Here is a 15,262-nt window from a genome sequence, read left to right as displayed (position 1 = left end):
TCTCTTGTTTTCTACCTCTACTGCTGTGGCCAGTTATCAAATGATAATAACTGACATCTAATGGCATGAGTTTTTCTAAGAGTCAGTCTCTCCATCAGAGTGTTCCTGAACCTGACTGATACTGGGTCATATGGCAAATAAAAGAGCTAGCCTTCATATTCATAAGAGCCTAGGTTTGTCTGTCAAATTGAAGACATAGCAAACGGACTTCGCTAGGAGCATGAAGGATGAGGCTTGAGCTTCTATTAGTAGAATAATATATGGAATCTATGGAATAATTTTTCATCTTAGTTCCATAAAACCTTTAAAGAATGAGAAATCTATCTGGGGAAGGATTTAGGCAGGTGAAATTATGTGGAACAAAGAGTCTCCAAGGGAGCTTTCTATTCCAGAATTACTTTAAAATAAGATTCTGAACCGTTGAAGGAGTTTGAAAACCTTGAAACTTTGCGCAGATTAAATTAAAGACAGAGTTCATAAACTACATTTCCCAGGAGGCCTCGCGGGCGAGTTTCTGCGCTCTGCTAGGTCTCTTCGCCGCGAGGTAAGCTGGAAAATGTAGTGCGCCAAGCCGCCCGGCACGTCACGCGTGCCGAGGAACGGGGACCGAGCGGCCCGGGGCGGTCCGGGGTCCCGGGAATCCAAGTGTGAGCCGCTCTTTCCCCCGAATTTGGTTTGTGCCCTGCGGGGAAGACCCCACCATCTGAGCCCGACTGTGAAATGAGCTGGTCGGGGTTCGGTCGTTCTCTGGCCCCGCTCCGGGGAAGTCCCGGTGGGCGAGGCACCGCTGCGTCGCGTCCCGTTTCTCGGCAGCGGGGCGGGGTGGGGGAGAAGGTGCAACAGCCGGGGGGTTCAGAGCTCGCGCCCTGTGCCCCACCCAGGCTGCGGCCGCGCGGGGAGGAAGCGCGTAAAGGTTGAGTGCAAAGTTTCCCTTTCTGCTTTCTCGTCAGAACAGCCTCAGCCGGCGGTGGGCTACAATGCCGAACTTCAGTTTGTAGGGGTCCGGAGCGAAAGGGGTTAAAACAAGAGACTCCTTCCCCACCCACCCCCCCATCCCGCCGCCTCCTTCACAAGTCCAGCCCGCCTGCCATGGGCGGCCGCGATCACCTGTTCAAAGTGCTGGTGGTGGGCGACGCCGCGGTGGGCAAGACGTCTCTCGTGCAGCGATACTCCCAGGACAGCTTCAGCAAACACTACAAGTCCACGGTGGGAGGTGAGATGTCGCCGCGAGGGCCGGGTGGACCCCAGCGGGTTGGGGCCGGGGGCCTCCGTGTCCTTGGGTCGTTCCTCGGGTCAGGAAGTAGGTGTCTGGGATCTTGGAGGGAGGACTTGCCGGGTGTTTGATTTGCACATGTCTCTTGCGTTTCCCCAATTCGGTTCACCCTGTCCGAGCTGACCGCCTGGAAAGATATTGGGCCGAGGTGTGAAGAGGAGGAATGGGGAAGGGAGGTTGAGAAAATACGCAATTGTTGCGTTTCTCGGGGGAACTGTGAACTCAGGTCTCCTCCTGCAACCTTCCAAGCGGTCACCCGCCAATCTCTGAGATCAGCCGAGGCCGCTGGGACCCCTCCGGGAGGCCCGATTAAGTGCCAGCTGGGGCTCTTGGTCTGCCTCTCACAGCTGATGAAGGAACGGAAAGGTATTTAGTCTGGACTCAAGGATCCTACCTTTGTTTTCGGGGATGCCTGAATGGGAGAGCCCCTGAGCCACACAATCCGATGCTCAGCAAGGCTGATGAGCTGTGTGTATTTTTGTCCACGGATTGCTTAAATAAAGGCAGCTAGAAATTATTCAAGGAGTCTGACCTATCTTCCCACCCCCCTTTCTCTCAAGCTGACGAGGGGGAAAAGGAACACCAAGAAGTTCATACATTTCTTTCTAGGGATGACCTTGGGCTCAAGTTTTTTGTTTTTTGTTTGTTTCTTGTTGTTGTTGTTGTTGTTGTTGTTGTTTTTCCCAGAAGTAGAAATGCGTTTTTGTTAAGGTCCTTAGCTGGGAAGAGCTAAGGACCTTAAGGTGAAGGTGAAGAGGAAGGGTTAACAAACAGTAAGAGAACTTTTTTTAGGGGATAAAAACCTGCACTGATGTAAATTTTGAAGGTGGGTGCTGGTGTTCATTATGAAATTTTTTAAAAAAATTAACAAGCATTAACATTGCAATGAAAACATCCTCCTTGAGAACATCCAGCAACATTTAGGGTTTAAAGTTTCAAAGACTATTTCCCTGCCATTCTGTCCCCCACTCCTAAATAATAGGAGGGCTCCTATTTCATGGGTTTGGTTCAAAGCGTTTCGCTAATTAGTTTTTAGCAATTGCTCTCCTTTAACTTTAGTAAAGAATAATGGCCCTGGCTAATTTTTTTTTCAGTGTTTATTCTAAATTCCCCCTAGCTTTCATTTATGACACAGATGTGGAAAAATGTATTTCCAAATCTGGGAAGTTACTCTGTTTCTCTCCTCAAAACGTTTCCCTCCCGGCCTACTCTTTCAGGCTTAGCTCCTGGAGTCTTAGCATCTACAGATTCCAGCACTGCTCTCAAGCACCGTCCATACCTTGTCTTCTTCCTTGGAAGAACCTCTTCCCTTAACCCTATTCCCACCCAAAATAATCCCTACAGCCTTATGGAAGGTGTAGAATCCCCCCCCCCCCGCAGTGTTTTTCTCATAATACAATTGGATTAGAAACCAACAGTGAAATTGAATGTGGAAGATGCAAAAGCCACCACACTTACCTCATTTCCCCCTTTTGCCCTATCATCCCTTCCCCTAGAAAACCCCCTAGACCTTCCAGAAGCTGTTTAACTTGAAATTAGGAGTTGTTTTCATAATTGCTCCCACCCTTCTATCCCCAGCCTTAGAGACAAGCAGTATCAAATAAATCAGTTTGTCAAGAGCGTGAAAGCTGAAGACCCCATCAGAGAGTGGTGATGAATTATCTGTGCCAGAGGCACCGGGAGGCACCTGGCTGCCCCAGTCAGAAGACCATGCAAATCTTGAGCTTGGGGTCGCGAGTTCGAGCCCCACCCTGGGGGTAGAGTTCACTTAAAAAATAACAATTATGATAATGATAAAATTTTAAATGTTTTTTAAAAAGGGGGCTCCTGGGTGGCTCAGTTGGTTAAGTGACTGCCTTCGGCTCAGGTCTTGATCCTGGAGTCCCGCATCAGGCTCCCTGCTCAGCAGGGTGTCTGCTTCTCCTTCTGACCCTCCCGTCCTTTGTGCTCTCTCTCTCTCTCTCTCTCATTCTCTCTCTCTCTCTCAAATAAATAAATAAAATCTTTAAATAAATAAATAAAATGTTTTAAAAAGAAAGAATTGGCTGTTCCACACTTAATGCGTGCGTGTGGGCTCATCTCAACCCATTGAGAGCTTAAAAATAAATAGATACATAGGATGGGAGTGGTGTGTCTCTAGGGTTATAACTGCATATTTGATCTGAGCTTATTCGTGGATTTTATAAAGGTAAGTTTTATTCAATTGTACGTGTGTTTTCAGTGGATTTTGCTCTGAAGGTTCTCCAGTGGTCTGACTCAGAGATGGTGCGGCTGCAGCTGTGGGACATCGCAGGTAGGCGGGGAAGGCGGGAGAGCCGCAAGGGAGGAAATTTTGGTTTAATCAGCAAGCTCTCAGAAAAAGTGGAGTAGCAAAACCAGAAGTTTGTTTTTTGGGGTTTTTATTTTTTAAGATTGTATATATTTATTTGAGAGAGAGAGAAGCACGAGCGGGGAGAGGGGCGGAGGGGCAGAGAGAAGCAGACTCCCCACTGGGCAGAGAGCCTGATGAGGGCTCGATCCCAGGACCCTGGGATCATGACCTGAGCCGAAGGCAGACGCTTAACCTGCTGAGCCACCCAGGTGCCCCAAAACCAGAAGGTTTTTTCTGGAGCTGGAATGATTGAGTTGTTCAGAGGATTCGTAAGCTGGGCGGTTGTAGAGTGCTTGTAGATATTGTCCGTAGATGTTTTGCCCTGGATGAATGGGGGGGGGGCGGCTAGCAAGGTGGTAGACTGTCCAGACCATAGATGGGTGCTCTCACAGCAGAGGGAGGGTGCTTTTTCCAGGGTTCCAGCTGATCTTGGGGAGAAACAAGATCCCCGGAAAATAGATACAATAATAATAATAATAGGTGGTGTTTACTACGTGCTAAGCACTTTCCTGAGCATTTGAGATTCAGTGAGTCATTAATCCTCATCACAACCTTGTGAGAAAAGCTACTGCTTCTATCCCCGCTCTACCGATGAGAAGTCTGAAGCACTGAGAGCTTCACTTGCCCAAAGTCATAGAGATAGTAAATGACAGAGCAGGGATTTGGAATTGGGCGGTCTGGGTGCAGAATCTGGACTCAGCCACGGTGCCTAATGCCCTCCCCAACAACGAGGTAGAAAGGGCAGGGTATCCGAAGCGGTTCTGAGACTGGTTCTTGGTATCCCCTTCTCGGGGGCTCCCTCCTTTCTTCCCAGGGCAGGAGCGCTTCACCTCCATGACTCGACTGTATTATCGGGATGCCTCAGCCTGCGTTATTATGTTTGATGTGACCAACGCCATGACCTTCAGCAACAGCCAGAGATGGAAACAGGACTTGGACAGCAAGCTCACGCTGCCTAATGGAGAGCCCGTGCCCTGCCTGCTCTTGGCCAACAAAGTATGTGGTCAGTCTGGGAAAATGGCCCCTGGCCTCTCTCTGTGGTCAGAGAGTGAGCATGTCTAAAATGCTCTCTGATTCCGGGCATCCATTTCCCCTTCTCAAGTTGGCAAAATCATCTCTACCTTCTTTCAGGGGATGCTGGGACTTTCTTTGGGAAGAATGTTGGCCAGATTTTAGATGCTGGTGTTCTAGCCATTGGTGGAAAGGTTTTACATCCAGAAGTGTCTGAGCAGTGTTCCTATTCTCCAGAAGTTTATGGTGTTGCCTTGTATGTACTCTCTTTGCCAGTGTGACCTGTCCCCTTGGGCAGTGAGCAGAGACCAAGTTGACCGTTTCAGTAAAGAGAATGGTTTCACCGGTTGGACGGAAACATCAGTCAAGGAGAACAAAAATATTAATGAGGCCATGAGGTGAGTAGTGCGTGTTCTAGGGCTAGACACACAGATTTACTTATCTTCTGCCACGCCCCGTGGACCTTCTTTTCTTGTTTCTGGGCAAACGAGAGCAGACTGAGCCCCTGGAATGCCAGCTCCTGAAGGTCAGGGATGCTCTCCTTTCTCCCGAGATAACTGGGGACAAAGGGGCATTTAAACCTCCTGGCTTGACTGAATGCCATCTGGTGATAAGACAACGTCTGCCATGTCTCCCTTGGTTCCATCCAGTTTATCAGTCTTTTGTTTGTTTGCTTTTTAGAGTCCTAATTGAAAAGATGGTGAGCAATTCCAGAGAAGATATGTCTTTATCCACCCAAGGGGACTACATCAATCTACAGACCAAGCCCTCCTCCAGCTGGGGCTGCTGCTAACAGTGTCTGGCTTGTTCTCCCTCCTGCGTTTAGGAGGCCTTTTCATCTCTTCCCTTCGGATGCCCACCCAGCAATCTTACTAAGTACATTTGAACTGTCTCCTGCCAGCTGTCCAGGGAGGAGGACTGTCGTCACTAAGGAAAGACCTGGGACTCGTGTGTGTCTCTGCATCTCTCCCAAGTTCTTACTTGCTGTTGGCTCCCGTGGCTCAGTGCCTTCTGTATAAGAAAGATCACCTTATCCCTCATCTTGTGATCTAGGATTTTGTGGGAAGCATCAGAAGTCAGCACCTGTGTTTTAAGGATCGTAATTCTCACCTATTTTTGTGTTTCTTTTTCCATTTGATGTGTGTGGATATGTCAGTCTGATCTGACTTTGGAATGCGAGGAAAATGAGAGCAAAGGGCATTTCCCAAAGTCATCATAGGTTATTGCTTTCAGATTCTTTCTGTCTTGGACTTTGAATTGAAAACTGTGATTCTGAGATGGGCAAGGAGTGGGGCTGGATATCCGTGGGTTCTGGGTCACAGGAGGTAACCCAAAAGTCACTCTAGTTTTGAAGCTTCTAAAGTCATAATTGGCTTTCTCTTGTCTGGGCTTCAAGAATAGTCAAGCTTTTTAAACTACCTGTTGTGTGTGACGAGAGCCTTTCTTTCCTCAAAGAAGCAGTTGTCCCATTAGGGTTTTCTAGTATCTCCCTACCAGTGGGGTGGGAGCGGGGTTCACAGGGTTTCTGGGTTGATGTCTTGATGCCTAATGCTGCAGGTGACATCGCTTGGCTGTGGTACCCTGAAATAGGTCTGTTCCTTACAGCCCTGGGGGTCTGAATGGAAGAGGGAGAGGTTAGCAGAACAAAATCCTATGGGGCAACTTGCTTCTGAGCACTTTGGTGCCTAGCACTTACCAACCACAGGAAACAAATTTTATGTACAGACCTTCACCTGAGTGGAGAGAGTAGAGAGACAGAAAATCATTAAGTAATTTAAGTGCTAAATCGGGTAGGTTTTTTAGTATCAAATCACTTCTAGACAGCTTCATTTGTTGAATTCTCACAGGATGGTGATTTATAACCTACCCAAAGTTATGAATATTCTTCGTGAACTCCGAGACCTAGAGTTCTTTGAAAGACACTTTAAGTACGTGTCCTAAGAAAGATTCCCAAATTGAACTTATCAGAACCTCCTGGGAAGTTTGTTAAATTTTTTAAAATAAAATGTGTACGTTTTAAGATTTCTGGGTCTGAAACTCGAGCCTACCAAATTAAAACTTCCAGGGGTGTGGTATGGGAATGTACTGTTGTTGTTTTTCAAAGCTACCCAGGTCATTTGACCAGCCTGGTTTGGAAAACATTGCTGGAGAATTTGGTAAAGATGCAGGATCCAGGCACTCCCTATGTAAATGATCCTGGGTTTCCCTATGCGCTGTTTGCTCTCCAGGCGGTTTTGATACACCCCAGACTTTGGAGACTACTCTCCTAAGAGAATGATCAGAGGCCAAATGTCAGAAATAGACAGGAGCCAGGCCTTCAGGGGTTGGTTGGTTTGTCCATTTTTAATGCCAGTTACTAACTTTTGCACAGTGTTTGAAGACCTTGAAGTTCTCTTTTGTGTTACCCTTTTCAAATAGGTTTTTATTACAACGATTCTGAAAATAAAGAGTGGAATAGCAAATTCCCTTTATGTGAAAAGAAAATGGATTTTTATTTACTGGTTTAAACCTCTGCAAAAGTCACAAATAAAGGCAAAATAAGTCTTGTATTCATGGTAGTTACTGGCTTTTAATGTGAGTTTATTAAAATACTATTTTATACTAATAATTTAAGAGTATCAGGGAAATGGAGACTTTGTTTTTTATTTATCTAATTTTTTTAAGATCTTATTTATTTGACAGAGAGAGAGCACAAGTAGGCAGAGCATTAGGCAGAGGGAGAGGGAGAAGCAGGCTCCCCGCCGAGCAGGGAGCCTGATGCAGGACTCGATCCAAGGACCCTGGGATCATGACCCGAGCCGAAGGCAGACACTTAACCGACTGAGCCACCCAGGCGCCCCTATTTTTTAAATACCTTCTTTAAAAATGAAGGTAAATGTTATTCTATCTATTAATTTACTAGTATCAATTGCCTAATACTAATTGAGTACTTGATACGAGATTCCAAATACTGCTTGGAAATGTGAGCATTGTGACAAACTGAAGACATTTTCTTTTCCTGTGCACTGGTTCAGGATTTACCTGCCTTTTCAAGCCTTGCTGGAGGCTGGCCCTTCTGGATTTTTGCTCATAAGTGGTGAGTATTGTAGGGCTGAAACTAATTAAAGAAGAAATTGAAATATAACTAATTCCTCTTTGTGTCCCTATCCATAAAGAAAAGGGAAAACAATTGAAGATTTTTTTAAAAGGGGAAATATTTACATGATTAGAAACATCATTATACAAAAAATAATTATATCCTATCATTTGGATGCTATGTCTTGGTACAATTGTTTGGAATATGAATATTGTTGTAGCCCTTCCCTAGAGAAGTTTCCATTTTTGAGACAAGATGCCCCTCCAGCCACTCAGCTGGTCTTTGGACAAAAAGAAAACATAAGCATTTCCTGCAGAGTGTTTTTAAGAGACCCAAGTAAGGGCTGAGAACAGAGCTGTGGGATTGTGACTGCCCTGGCTTTGGACTTTTTTTCAATTTTTTTTTAAAGATTGATTTATTTATTTGAGAGAGAGGGCATGAGAGGGGGCGGGGAGACTCCTCACACAGACTGCCTTCCAGACGTGGAGACTAGTGCGGGGCTTATTCCGGGACCCCGAGATCGTGAACTGAGCTGAAATCAAGAGTCGGACCCTCAACCAATTGAGCCACCCAGGCCCCCCTGCCCTGGCTTTGGACTGAACAGAATAGCTGAGTCACCAAACAAGCAGAGAAAAAGAGACTACAGGTCAAGGAAGGCCCCTCCACAGTAAGTGATGATTTGCTCTTTTGTTACTATTAATGAGCCAGAATTACTCCCAAAATGATTTCCCAAATTCATTTGCCTTAGCTATTACTAAGGTATATTTGGGTTCCTCGTTTTGTCCTATCATCTCCGGGGACACCTGGGTGGCTCGGTGGGTTAAGCGTCTGCCTTCAGCTCAGGTCACGATCCCAGGGTCCTGGGATCAAACCCACATTGGGCTCCCTGCTATGCAGGGCACCTGCCTCTCCCTGCACTCCTGCTTTCCCTCCGCTAGTACTCTCTCTCACTCTCTCTCTCTCAAATAAATAACTAAAATCTTACCAAAGAAGAAAAGAGAGAGAGAGATTTCTCTGTCCTATCATCTCCAGATTTAATTCTTCTTTAAGTGGTCTGTCTTCTGTCCTCAGGACAGTGTCCCATCTAACATGAGCTTTTTCCATCTGTTGCTGCCCTTTTGTAAGCAGTAGTCTGCTTTTGACATGATCTAAGGCTATGGTTAGAAGATGTAAACATCTCCATGGTATTCTATAAGATCCATTGACAGATTGCCCAAGGACACAAACCTCAGTGCCCTTTTGCCCTCTACCCTCTTGGTTCACTGTACTCTCTTGAAGAAGCTTCAGCTATATAAGTGATTCATTTATTAAAGCCAAGTAATCCCCAAAGGTGCAAGTTGGAATAGGTAGGAAGCCACTAGAAATTGCTGTGTGTTGGAAAGTACTACATGTATTTTTGCTTCAGCCATAAATACCCAAGACTTGAGAATATATCTACATATGGCCCTCATTGGTGGAAAAACCCTGCCTTCTCTCTGGCTTTCAAGCATAATTTGAATCCTCTTAAATTTAATCTGCAGAGTTTCAGGATATAACGGTATTGCTCTGCATTAGGATTCTCCAGGAAAACACAACTAATAGGAGATATGTATGTACATAAAGGGATTTATTATAAGGAATTGTCTTGGGCAGCTGTGGAGGCTGGCAAGTCCACCATGCAGACCTGATGTTCCAGTTCAGTCTCAAGGCCGGTAGGCTGGGGGAGCTGATATTCCAGCTTGAAGGCCATCACCCAGGAGAATTCTCTCTCACTCAGAAGAGGGTCAGCCTTTAGGTCTCTAGGCCCTCAACAGATTGGATGAGGCTCATCCACATTATGGAAGGTAATCTGCTTTACTAAGTCTACTGATTTCGGTGTTAATCTCATCCAGAAACACCCTCACAGAAACACCCAGAATAATGTTTGACCAGATATGTGGACACCCCATTGCCTAGTCAAATTGACTAACTATCACCTACACTTCACAGTACTTCATTGTGTGATGGTAATTTTTTGAATCATTTAAAGATGTATTTATTTATTTGAGAGACAGAGTGCGGGGTATGGAAAGGGCAGAGGGAGAGAGAGAATCTTAAGCAGACTCCCCGATGAGTGAGGAGCCTCACATGGGGCTCGACCTCACAACCCTGTGATCATGACCTGAGCCAAAATCAAGAGTCAGACACTCAACCAACTGAGCCACCCAGGCACCCTACTGAAATTTGATTCACACTCAGAATCTATGTGATTAGGAACTAACTACACAGTAATGAGAATAAAGAGGAGAGAACAGATAGGAAGAGCAAGGAGATAAGCATTTTATGATTTATCGTGATGTGAGGAGGGCAGCCCAGTAGCACTGACTGCTAATATCTAATTTGATATAAACTCTTCCCTCAGGTCTGTGAGTTGCCTATGCTTCTTACGCTATCTTTGAAATAAGAAAGCAAATAGTTCACATTTTATGTTTGAGGGAACAATGTCTCAAAATTTGGCTGAAAGGCAGACGGTTGAATTTGTAATAAAGTCAAGACGTAACTGCAAGTCTTCGAATTTCCCAACTCCATTCTGTCATTTAGGTTTCTGGGAAACATTTGACCTGAAAAATGTATTTTAGAAAATAAGGCCAAGGGTGCCTGGCTGGCTCAGTCCATGGAGTGTGCAACTCTTGATCTCAGGGTTGTGCGTTTGAGCCCCATCTGGGGTATAGAGATGACTTAAAATTTTTAAATACTCTTTAAAGAAGGAAAATCAGTCCAAACATTTAGAGAAACAGAACTGACCCTTTTGGGGTTTGGAACTTCTGGTTTGCGTTAGCTTTTAAGACCATGTTCATGTATGGAATGGAGACATGCATGCTTCCGTATTAAATTCGGGGCCCCAGTAAGTGCAGTTTGAGTAGCATGCAGTGCATTGTATCCTAAGATGTGTACTCAGCAAGTTCCACTTTCTAAGATATGTCACCCAAATGCAGTGACTATCGTTTAATTTTGAATATCAGCTCTCTTATTTGCAAGTACAGGGATTTTAACCACCATTCCATTTTCAGCTGTTGTCGCCAGGAACTAACATTTGAGCGCTGCTATAAGCTAAGTATTCCCCTAAGCACTGCTCATGGATTATTCTTATTTTCACAATGACCCTGTGATAGGTATATATATATGGAAATGGAGGCAGAAAAAAATTCAGGCTTTGCCTAAGGTTAGACAGCTAGCAAGTGGCAAACTGATTTTTAGCCTCAAGCAGTGTGACTCCAGAAAATGACCCTTTACTACAGAATACACTGCTTCTCATTTGTGTGTGTGTGTTTTGGTGGTGACATCCTTGAATTTTTTCCATATAACGAATGCTTAGTATGACAGAAACGAAGAGTCATTTATTAAGTGGGTCTACAGATTTTTTATTTTTTTATTTTTTATTTTTATTTTTTTTTAAAGATTTTATTTATTTATTTGACAGAGAGAGACAGCCAGCAAGAGAGGGAACACAAGCAGGGGGAGTGGGAGAGGAAGAAACAGGCTCCTAGCGGAGGAGCCTGATGTGGGACTCAATCCCAGAACGCTGGGATCATGCCCTGAGCTGAAGGCAGACGCTTAACGACTGTGCCACCCAGGTGCCCCGGGTCTACAGATTTTTTAATACTTTAATGAAAAATTTTAAATCTCATGAAGGAAAATGAAGAAGAAAAATCCAATCCACGCATAGTCCCACAACCCAAACAAAATCTCTATTTACAGAAATCCACCTAACCTTAGCTCTTAACACTCTTTAAAGTAGAGAGGAAGATAGAAATCTGGAACAGAAGGAATATACACAAGAAAATGAAATTAAACATTTAAATTGATTGTGGACCAGTCTTTTTCTGGCTGTGATCTGAGGGCAGGGGAGCATCCTCCTTAACCATGAACCTATCTCCAAGGCTACTCAGCCTCTGGGGTTGTAGAAAGATGAACCAGACGCATAGCCCTTCTGTCCCATCCTTTCTTATGAGTATGGTGGAGCAGAGAGTCAGCAGATTGGAGGTAAAAGTTTTATTTTTTTAAAGATTTTATTTGATTAGAGAGAGAGAGAGAGAGCACAAGCAGGAGGAGCAGAGGGAGAGGGAGAAGCAGGCTCCCCGCCAAGCAGGGAGCCCGATGTGGGGCTTGATCCCAGGACCCTGGGATCATGACCTGAGCTGAAGGCAGATGCTTAACCAACTGAGCTACCCAGGTGCCCCAGATTGGAGGTAGAAGTTTAAAAAAAAAAAAAAAAGGCTAGGGGCGCCTGGGTGGCACAGCGGTTAAGCGCCTGCCTTCGGCTCAGGGCGTGATCCCGGCGTTATGGGATCGAGCCCCACATCAGGCTCCTCTGCTATGAGCCTGCTTCTTCCTCTCCCACTCCCCCTGCTTGTGTTCCCTCTCTTGCTGGCTGTCTCTATCTCTGTCGAATAAATAAATAAAATCTTTAAAAAAAAAAAAAAGTCTAGGAGAAGTTTTTTTTAACTTCTTGGGAGGGTCTTCAAAGACAGGTGGCTTGCTATGCTCCTGCGGTCAGTAGAAGTTGTGTCTGTCTTTAGTTCCAGTTGGATGACTTTCATAAAGTCACAGAAGTACAAGTGCCCAGCATAGAGTAAGTGCCCAAAATTTGTTATAAATCACCCAGCTATTATAGCATAGCCTTGAAGGAAATGGGTCTTTGTTAGGGACGGGGAAGAGTCCTCAGTTCGCCACCCCAGCACTGCCACTTCTTAGCGTCTTAAACCCTAAGGGGAGAAGGAAAAGACTGCTTCCCAAAATATAACTAAAATAGTAGGGAAATTAAGAATTGAGTTTAAAAGGCCCATTAAATCTCATTTCCAGGGAAAAGAAATGACTGCCTTTTCTGTCTCCTTAGCTTTTTTGTTTTCATAGTTTTTCATAGTTTTATGATGTGTATTGTCCGCTCAGCATTGTCTGATGGTGCTTTTACAGTCTAGCCTATCGTATGATGTCTTCAGTTTCCACAAACTGCTTGTGGTTGAGACATGTGCCTAGGGCAGAGCATTTGGGGATGAACAAGAGGGAACTGACCTTGAAGACTGCATTCCACATTCTGGGAGCCCGGGAGACAGTACTGGAGCTCCTGAAGGCATAATTCAGTACTTGTCCACTAAAAAGTAAACTAGAAGTTCAAATCTTCAGTTACTTTCTTCTTAAGAGACAGTGTTTGTTGAAATATTTAGTGAATGAACAAGCAAATGGAGGGAAGATGTTAGCTGAAGCTGAAGTGGGGAGAGAGTAAGGTATGACCCTCACCTTGGAAGAGGAAGAGCCTTAATTCAGTGGCCGTCTATCAACTGGCCTTGAACTAAACTAGATGGGCAAGGCCTGGAAGACCGTCCTGAACTTTCCACCTGCCTGGACATGTTGACTATGGCCAGTTCGTTTCATTACCTAATAAATGAGTAACAAGAATCTCTCTGCCTCATCTCACAATACTAAATAAAGCCATTTTCTAAAACAATAGCAATCTGCCCTAATAGAACAACCTTCAGCAAAGTCACTGATGATCACTGCACCACCCCAGTCTCTGCACTGGCATTTTGACATTCATGCTTGACTATATACTTAGTCAAAATATATTCGGACACTGATTCAGGATGCTTACTACCGAAAAACCAGAAGTGTTGGCAAGAATGTGGAGAAACTGGAGCCCTTGCGCAGTGTTGGTGGGGATGAAAATGGTGCAGTTTCTGTGGAAAATAATATGGAGATTCCTAAAAAAATTAAAAACAGTATGACCATATGGTTAGCAATTCCACTTCTGGGTGTATACCCCAAAGAACTGAAAGCAGGGGCTCAAAGAGATATTTGTACACCCATATTCACACCAACATTATTCACAGTAGTGAAAATCTGGAAGCAACCCAAGTGTCCACTGACAGTTGAATGGGGAAACAAAATGTGGTATATACATACATTGAAATATTATTCAGCCTTTAAAAAGTAAAACATTTTGATACATGCTAAAACATGATTGAACCTGGGAGACATTACGCTAAGTGAGATCTGTCAACACAAAAGGATAAACACTGTATGATTCTACTTATATGAGGTTCCCAGCCCAATTCATAAAAACAGAAAGTAAAATGATGGGTGCCAAAGTCTGGGGAGAGACGGAATGGGGAATTCGTGTTTAATGGTACAGAGTCTCAGGAAGGTGAAAATGTTCTGGAGATGGATGGTGGTGAAAGTTGCACAACAATGTCAATGTACTTAATGCCACTGAAGTATACGCTTAAAAATAATTAAAATGGTGAATTTATTGTTTGCACTTTTTTACTACACACACACACACACACACACACACACAAATTCAGGGAAGAAAGGGTAGAGTGACATGGCTAAAGGGAAAAGATAGTTTGTTTAATGCTTCACTGGTGGACTATGCCATTCCCTTCCTTTAGAGAAGCCAGATTTTATAAGGGGAGATTTTTGGGAGGCAGACAGTGTTAGGTTTGTTTGTTTATGGAGTGTATCTTCAGTTGGTTATTAACAGGCTGTCTGTGGCAGGCACTGAAATTTATTTTACAATGGTGGAGTAAACCTTAGTCATTCCCATAGGGATCCTCAGCTCTAACTCTGAGAATTTTAGGCATTCAACAAACGTTCATGAGTTTAAATGGAATGATCTAAGTGACCCTAGGTTGTTTGTCTTGAGTCTTGAGCCCACTCCTACCCAAGATCAGGTCATCTTTCAAATTCTGAATATAACAAATACTTAGACACTGCTTACTGTGCACGGTGACCGTCCTGGGGGTTTCTCATACTTCAACTCATTTAATCCTAATAACACTATGAGGTAAGTATCTTTGTTCCCCATTTTACACTTGAGAAAACGGAGGCACAGTGAGGTACAGTTTTACAACTACTAAGCTGTGGACCTGAGGTTCAAACCAAAACACGCTGTGGCTGCAGAGCACATGCTTCTAATCATTATTAAGCCCCTGAAGTAATGTCGGAGACGGGGACTCTAATGACCCTGAAGTGGATCTCAAGGTCCAGAATGGAGAATGAAAATTGGGAGTGAAGTTATTCCTTGATTATGATCCTGCCTTTCTGCTCCAACAGTGGCTGGCGCCCCTGAGGGCTAATGCTGAAGCCAGGGGTAAGGACTTAACGCGTTTAAGGTCAAAAATTTTGAACCTATGGAATTTCCCTCCAATTCTGAAGCAGCCCCTTAGTGACGAATCAGCTGCCTATCCCACGGGTTTTTCTATTAGTGCAGATTCTAGATGATCAAGGCAGGCAAAATGAAGCATCATTAAACTACCATTAAATGACGTTGAACCCTATGTAAATCTTTTTTTCTAGTCGTTCCAAGATGCGACCCAAAACGAATCTGCAATTCCGGAGTGGAAACCAGGGGGCGGGCCAAGCAGCGACCATTTTTGTTTTGCGGCCGTGCACTCTCAGAGCATCTTGACTAACAGGACCCCACGGAGGAGGCGGGGCCTATCAGTGCGCGGGGCGGGGTCTGGGAGACGTGATGATTCAAACGGACTAATGAGCTCGGCGCATCTGGCAGAAA

General features: G+C 44.7%; 1 protein-coding gene across 2 annotated transcripts; it reads left to right on the top strand.

Moving 5' to 3' along the window:
* Positions 1-552: 552 nt before the first annotated feature.
* RAB29 (RAB29, member RAS oncogene family) lies at positions 553-7,213 on the top strand. 2 transcript variants are annotated; one of them, XM_008699538.2, is made up of 6 exons: positions 553-673; positions 956-1,213; positions 3,495-3,566; positions 4,459-4,640; positions 4,932-5,053; positions 5,337-7,213. In XM_008699538.2, the coding sequence occupies exons 2-6, from the start codon at positions 1,090-1,092 to the stop codon at positions 5,446-5,448; spliced, it is 612 nt and encodes a 203-aa protein (XP_008697760.1). In that variant the 5' UTR covers positions 553-673; positions 956-1,089; the 3' UTR covers positions 5,449-7,213. The 2 variants fall into 2 exon arrangements, with proteins under 2 accessions (XP_008697760.1, XP_008697761.1); XM_008699539.2 differs by lacking the exon at positions 3,495-3,566 and having other exon boundaries at positions 603-1,213.
* Positions 7,214-15,262: the final 8,049 nt, after the last annotated feature.

This window comes from Ursus maritimus, unplaced genomic scaffold (genome assembly GCF_017311325.1).
Source record: "Ursus maritimus isolate PB19 unplaced genomic scaffold, ASM1731132v1 scaffold_2, whole genome shotgun sequence".
NCBI lineage: Eukaryota > Metazoa > Chordata > Mammalia > Carnivora > Ursidae > Ursus > Ursus maritimus.
Note: the sequence above shows the minus strand (reverse complement) of the source record. Positions and strands in the feature narration are given on the sequence as shown.